Source organism: Sinocyclocheilus rhinocerous, unplaced genomic scaffold, assembly GCF_001515625.1.
Source record: "Sinocyclocheilus rhinocerous isolate Xijiao unplaced genomic scaffold, SAMN03320098_v1.1 scaffold1735, whole genome shotgun sequence".
Classification (NCBI taxonomy): domain Eukaryota; kingdom Metazoa; phylum Chordata; class Actinopteri; order Cypriniformes; family Cyprinidae; genus Sinocyclocheilus; species Sinocyclocheilus rhinocerous.
The window spans coordinates 305,635-312,995 of NW_015642868.1; the positions used below are offsets into that span (position 1 = coordinate 305,635).

At 34.3% G+C, this 7,361-nt stretch overlaps 1 protein-coding gene across 1 annotated transcript in view; it reads left to right on the forward strand.

Annotated features, from left to right (window-relative positions):
- The window catches only part of LOC107756877 (CUB and sushi domain-containing protein 3-like), a 287,188-nt gene that overhangs the window by 193,439 nt on the left and 86,388 nt on the right, over positions 1-7,361 (forward strand). The window contains exons 34-36 of the mRNA XM_016574196.1: positions 1,994-2,098; positions 3,363-3,481; positions 5,267-5,336. Coding sequence (XP_016429682.1) covers positions 1,994-2,098; positions 3,363-3,481; positions 5,267-5,336 — 294 coding nt within the window. The remainder of the gene's footprint in view (positions 1-1,993; positions 2,099-3,362; positions 3,482-5,266; positions 5,337-7,361) is intronic.

Here is a 7,361-nt window from a genome sequence, read left to right on the forward strand (position 1 = left end):
GTCTCTGTGAGCAGAAGCACAGACAGAACAAACCAGCAGGAGGCAGTACTGTCATCTTTCTCCTTTTATTCTAAACACAGAATAAGCACATACACAAGCAAGGCCATATCGCCAAGTGTCTCCCCTACACATCTCTCTCCATGACGGTGACAGCCACACTTTTTATAACAAGGCAGTAAATGAACCAAACCCACCCGAACTAACTTGAACATAAACACACATAACATTGCTAACGCAAAAACCCAACCATCTTGCTTAATTAACACATAAATCAACTCTAAACAAATACCCATAATGCACCTGGCTGCTAGCGCTCACTGCCGGGTCATTACAATATCTTACATTTTCATATCTTTCTTTTTCGCAGAGCCCTCAGAAGTGAAAGACAGGTTTTAACTACCGTATTGGCCCGAATATAAGACGACCCTGATTGTAAGACGACCGTCTTATATTCGGGACAATACGGTATATGCAGAAATATATTTATTTTATTTTAGATTTTATTTTATTTTTTAAATTTTATTTTATTTTATTTTTTAGTTTAGTTTAGTTTAGTTTTTTTTTATATTAACTTTTTGCTATCTGTTGATATTTATGTATTTATTTTACTTTTTACATTATTTTCTTGGTTTTTGTTTTTCATATCTTATATTTTCATATCTTTCTTTTTCGCAGAGCCCTCAGAAGTGAACAACAGGTTTTATCTATATGCCACGATCTATTTATTTATTTATTTTTCTTTTGTTAACTTTTGGTTTAGACTTTTTATATACTTTTTTTACTTTGCATGTTATTTTATTATTTATTTTTTGTTTTGTTTTTTGTATTATTTTTGTAATCTGTTAGTGGTTATGTATTTTTGTTTATTTGACTTTTTACATAATTTTTCAAAATTTTTTTCAAATATTTTCATCTCTTTGTTTTTCACAGAGCCCTCAGAAGTGAAAGACAGATTTTAATTATTTGCCACCATATCCTCTCAATGTTTTTTTTTTATTTTTGTATGTATTTATTTATTTATGGGTTTTTTTCTGTTAGTTACCATATCTTTTGGTTCAGAAAAAGGCTGTTTTCTTTGTAAAGGGTTTGTTTGGGGTTGTGTGTGCCATGTTTACTTTTTACTATCTGTCTATCGGAAAGGCCTTTTTTCCTCTTGGTATAGAGTTTTACAGACTTTTTGTTTTCTCTTTAAAGTAGAAGACAGAATGATATCAGTGTAGCACCAGTGACTCAGATCGAAAGAGCCCTCAGAAGTGAAAGACAGATTTTAATTATTTGCCAGCGTATCCCCTCAACCGGACGTGAGCGTCACGTCAGCCGCACAAAGCAAAATAAATATGCGTTGACCTTAGCGGGTGCCATCCCTCTCAGACAAAGCATTAAGTATTGTTGACAGTTTGACGTTTAATCTGCTCGGAGGACAAATGAAAGATTAAAGGAAGTTATGGGATGGAGACGCCTCGTGCATAAAGACGGTGAAATGGCTGCGGACAAAATATGCTTGGATGCTTGGATGCTCTTCGTGTGGGAAATATGGGACCACCTCGGTCTAAATTCCCCTGCGGTTAAGGCTGCAAGTGTAATGCCTGCCTCTATTCGTCACAACCTCTTTAGCACTGAACGTCAGCGGCCGCTCGACAAATATCCCATCATCCAGACTCCAGAGTGGCTACAGAGCATCGCTCTGCTTGATGGAGGTCACCGCAGGTTCACAAAACTGCAATAGGTCTGATCTGTCTTGATGTGTGCCCAGCTGTAATTTCGCAATGATTAGGTGCATGGCGGCGAGGTGCCAACTTTAGCGGCGACGCCACTTCATCTGTTGACTCGATAAAGCCGCTGACATTCGTGACAGAGTTGAATGACATGCGTAGAAGCCTTGTGAAGGAATGTCACAATCCCAGCAGGATTGACTGCAGGGAGCTGTAGGAAACAATGCGCTGTTATGCCTGTCATGCAAACGATAATTATGTTCTGATGCTAATTCCTCTAGGGACCACGATTCCACCCCTGCTGAACACCACGTCCAACACCCTGTTCCTCACCTTTCAGACTGACATGAGCGTTTTTGGAGCTGGTTTTCACCTGGAATATACAGGTATGATGACTGTTCACCTTTGCAGTGAGAACGCAAAGCACGGTTTCCTATGGAAGCTTAATATAAAAATGAAAAAAAAGATAAATGTGACTTTATTTAACAATTCTAATAGTTTTATTTCAATCCTGAGTTTATCTCACAATTCTGATTTTTTTTTTCCTAGCAATTCAGAATTTTTTCTGAGAACAAATCCCAAATTGTGAGGGGGAAAAAAAATCAGAATTGTGAGATATTAACTCATAAGCGCAGAATTATGAGATATAAACTTTTAATTTTGAGAAAAAAATCAGATCAAAGTCATATATAATGTGAGATATGAACTAATACTTACAAGAAAAAAAATAATCTGAATTGCGAGAGATAAGTTTTATTTTTATTGTGAGTTTATATCACACAATTCTGAGTTTATGTTAGCAATTCTGATTTTTTTTTCTCAGAATTGTGGGAAAAAAGTCTGAATTATAGTCTGAGATATAAATTTGCAATTGCAAGAAAAAGGTCAGAATTGTGAGATAAAAAGTTGCAATTACCTTTTTTATTAATTTTTCTTTTTCAGAAAACAATTCTGTGTAAAATAAAATTAATATAATTATCACAAAATCTTTTTTTAAATTCTAAAGTACAGTTGTATTATTACAATAGTATATTTATCTCATAATGTTTTATAATTAGATCAAATATTAAAACAATTGTATAATTGTTATTATTAATATCACTGAGTTGGTGTCTGGATATTTCAGCAGCAGCATTAGACATTTTCTTATGAGATGAAATGTTTACCATTATATCGCAGTTCAAATTGCAATCACAATATATACACCAAAATAATCACAATATATATTTCTGACTGGCCTAAACTGTTAATGAGGCATTTAATAAAATAATTAAAATCAAACACTTCTAAAAGTAGTCTTTAATTTATACAAATGCAAACGTAAACATTATGTATTTTATTTGTTTTCCTGCATGTCATTTGACCATTAACCAACAAATGAGAACTGTAAACCTGTGAACGTGGTTTTAAATATTAACTTAAAATCTGAGGGTGTACTTCAAGAAAATATTTTGTCAAAGAACGTTTGGGAGCCCAGCCACAGGCGGCCACAAATGAATTGAATTTAACCGCAACATGAATCATGCAACATTTGTTATGACTCTCTCGCGGGGCTCCTTTGCATCTCGCAGTGTAAACGCAAATCAGTTTCCATTTGTGTTGGGGAACAGTCACATTCTGACAAATAAAGAGAGTTTCCTGTGTCCTAAGCAATAGGTTTGGACTCCTGCCCAGAACCTCAAACCCCCAGCAACGGCGTGAAAGTGGGCGACCGCTACTTCGTGGGTGATGTTGTCTCGTTCCACTGTGAACAAGGATACACTCTAAAGGTGGGCGATTTCATATCATAATATGGCAGTGATAACTTAGCGCTGTCAGCTTCAAATGCTCAGAGACATTTGCACTCGTTCTAAAAAGCTTTTTGGCTGCTCATTTTGGCATTTCGCCATTGTTGCGTGCGTAATTGGCAGTGCGTTAAACAGGTGACTTATTTTCAGAACATCTTTCAGAAGAGTGACATGCAATCAAATGGCATTTGTTCAATTACAAGCACTTGTATGTCCCAGGGGTTGATTTTTAGTTGAACTTTTTGTTTTTCTTTTTGAAGGGTGCATTAAAATGTCTTTTTTCCTATGACTTTTGTTTATTTTTGCTACTTTCGAAATGCTTTTTGTGTGTAGATGTTATTGTTTTTACTCTTGTACCACACCCAGACTTTTGATCTTAAAATATCAAAATGTAAAATAGCAAAAAGCATCATAAAATATTAATTGAGATTTTTTTTTTATTAAAAAATTTAATCTAAACAATTCAGCATTTCAGTATTTTTTTTTTGTTTGTTTGTTTGTTTATGTGAAAATGATTCAGCTCTCTGTTAGTTCTCTCCCTTGTTTTTCCTAAATTTAACTAAAGGTTAACTGTCATTGAAAAGCTTGAGATACAATATGATGCATGTGATGTGTGGAAAGGAAACAGGTGCATTTGTGATACATTTTTTCTGTCATTTCCATTCTGTAATTTTGTGTGAAAACATTATTTGTCTGTTTTAGGGTGCATGTGCTTAGCATGTTCAAAATGAAATTATGCATTTTTTTGGAATGCATGAAGTACTAGCTATGAAATTAGCTTTCGCATGTTCAAAATGTCATTTTTGTAGCTACTTTTTGTCAAATTATGCAAGAAGTGTGAACGTGAATAATATTTAGTTGAGTGTATGTAGAATGCATGAAATGCTAGCTATGAAATTAGCATATTCAAAATGTATTTTTTGTTGCTGCTTTTTGTAAAATTATGCAAAAAAAGTGAAAAAGTATTATTTAGTTTAGTGTATTTGTAATGCATGAAACAATAGCTATGAAATTAGCCTTAGCATGTTCAAAATGTCAGCTGTTATTTTGTAATATGATCCAAAAACTGTGAAAAACATTTAGTTGTGTGTATTTAGAATGCATGAAATGCTAGCAATGTGTAGCAATTTGTATAGCTGTAATTTTCAAAATTTGCAATTTGCAAAAAGCGTATATATACTGTATATTAGCACGTCCAAAATGTTATTTTTCTAGCTGTTGTTTTGTAAAATGATGCAAAAAATATTCAAATATTATTTAGTTGTGTGTGCATTTAGAATGCATGAAACAATAGCTCTTCAATCTTAAGTCTTATCATTTACACAGTGTAATTTCTGTTTTGAATAATAATGCAAAGTGTATGAAAATATTATTTCATTGTGTATATTTAGAATGCATGAAATGCATGCTATATGACATTAGCTGCAGCGTGTTTAAAATGTCACTTACAAAACAAAAATGAGATGTCTGATAATGCATGTATACTGACGTTAATAGACAAACTAGTGAAAGTTTGTTTAAAAAAAAAAAAAAGAAAGAAAGAAGAAAAGTACAAAGGTGCCCATAGCTGAAGAAGCACCTTAAAGTTCAGCGTTTGATTTTCTGCTCCTCTGTGCGTTTTATTAGATTCATTCACAGTGCCAAGGCTTTGTTATTTTTGAAGAGCACGTTGAATGATACATTTCCTACGAGTGATTCATCTTCCTTCGGAATTGGTGAGAGCTTCTTGGAAAAGTCAATATCTTTCTTCATTTCCACTCGTTGCAGGGAAGTGCATATATAACCTGCATGCCGGGGCCTGTCAGAAGATGGAACTACCCAGCGCCCCTCTGTCTGGGTATGTTTTATTTGCAGTCATTTCTCCCCGTTTGGCCTTTTCAGTGAGAGCATTACCACTGCTTTACTTCTCCGTAATCGCAATTCTTCAAATTAGTGTCTCGCAACAACCTTATGTTCCTGTTAGTTGAGGAGTTTGTGCCGTTTCGTCTTATTTGATTTCAATGTAGCAGCTGTTTCATCACCGAGCGCAGAGAGATCAGCCGTGGTCCGTTAGAGCTCTATTTAATCAAATGGACTATGAAAAAGCTGTCTTCAGGCTAGATCTTTGAGGTCCTATTCAGTCTAATCTTCTTTTTTCATTTTCTCTTTTGTTGAAATCTATTAGCCCCTTCCATGTCTCATGATTTCTCGCGGCTATAACACCATCGCTCACGAGTTACTGGCCATCTAGCTAATGCTGTTCATCCAGAGTGACTTACAGTCCGCTAATAGCAGTGACAGACGCTGCAGGACCTCAGGTTAAGCGGCCTGCGCGACAATGCAAAACGGCATAATGGAAGTTTACTTCTAATAGATGTTCTCTGACTAGATATGGCTGTAAAAGTATGCAAATGTAGGTATATCTTTAACTTCAGTATCATTAAAACATTAACCCCCGGTTCACAGACAAGGCTTAAGCCTAATCCTAGACTAAAATGTAAGTCTGAGCTGTTTCAACTGAAAGAAACTTGCACTGACTGATCTTAAAATATATCAGTGCCTTTGTTTTATCTCAAGATGTACACCAGTAATGTTTTTTTTAATAAGTACGTTCATAAAAATTACTTGTATGTCCTAATTGAACTATGGCTTAACCCTGGCTTAGTCTAAGCCCTGTTTGTGAAACCGGGCCTAAAACAGACATAAAAAGTGATTTTAATATTGCTGTTCAGTACTATAAAGGTCATTATTTAATGGACCTGAGCTAACATGAACTAACAATTAATAGTTGTATTTTTATAAGCTAATGTTAACACAGATTCATGAATAGTTACTGATAACTTTAACTATTACTTTGAAAATGTGAATCTGTTGATTATACGTTGTTGTTGGGCTCTATTTTGAAGATTTTAGGGTCATTTAAAGGGGTTATTCCACGGAAGGGTCAACCATTGGTTAAAATTGTGTTTTTTAGCAAACCACTTGTAAATTATTAACATTTTTACTGTATTGAAGAGAAATCTTAGAAGTTACAATTCACATTTTCACTGCTAATGTAATGCTGGAATTGCTCTAGGATTCTGGGGGATTTTTTATCATTTCATATGCAAATGATAAAAAATATAATTTGCATATCAACTGAAATTTCTACAGTATAGCTGCAAATTCTGACATTCATTATTTATATCATCTAATGTTTTTGCATATATTTTGAGTTTATTATTACATGCATGAACAATACATTTATTTGTTAATTAAAAAAATTAATTCCATTTTAATTTCATTTTAATTTCATTAATTTCAAAATTAAAATTTCATTCCATTTTAATTCTACTTCCCTAAATTTAGGAATTGAATTACGATTTAAAAGATAAGCTCAGTTGAATTTACAATCTTAAATTTGTTCCATTTCATTTTATTTGATTTCCGTGTAGCAGCGGTTTCGTAACAACCATGGAATATTAAAGCAATAAACCCCAAGAAGCCATGGTTTACAGTGAATTTATAACAGCTAAGGGGCGTTGTTAGGCACGAAGTGAAGTTGAGTGCCTAAAACCCTCTTAGCTGTTATAAATTCACTGTAAACCACGGCTTCACGGGGCTTATTGCTTTTATAAAACGGTTATTCCATATACGTAGTAAGGTTTCACAGAATAACACCGAGCAAATAAAGTGCAATGATATTAATAAAAACAGTATTCTTCCACCAAACAATGTAGTTCCTCAGAAACAGTTGTGGTTCCAACAAAGTGGTTGGAACAGTTGTGGTTCCAACAACACACAAACGTAAACAAAGGTGTATGTTACTTTGTAGAGTCATTTACAACAGCTTCGAACGCAGCTCAGCCAATCAGAATCAAGCACCGGAACTATCCGGTTTATA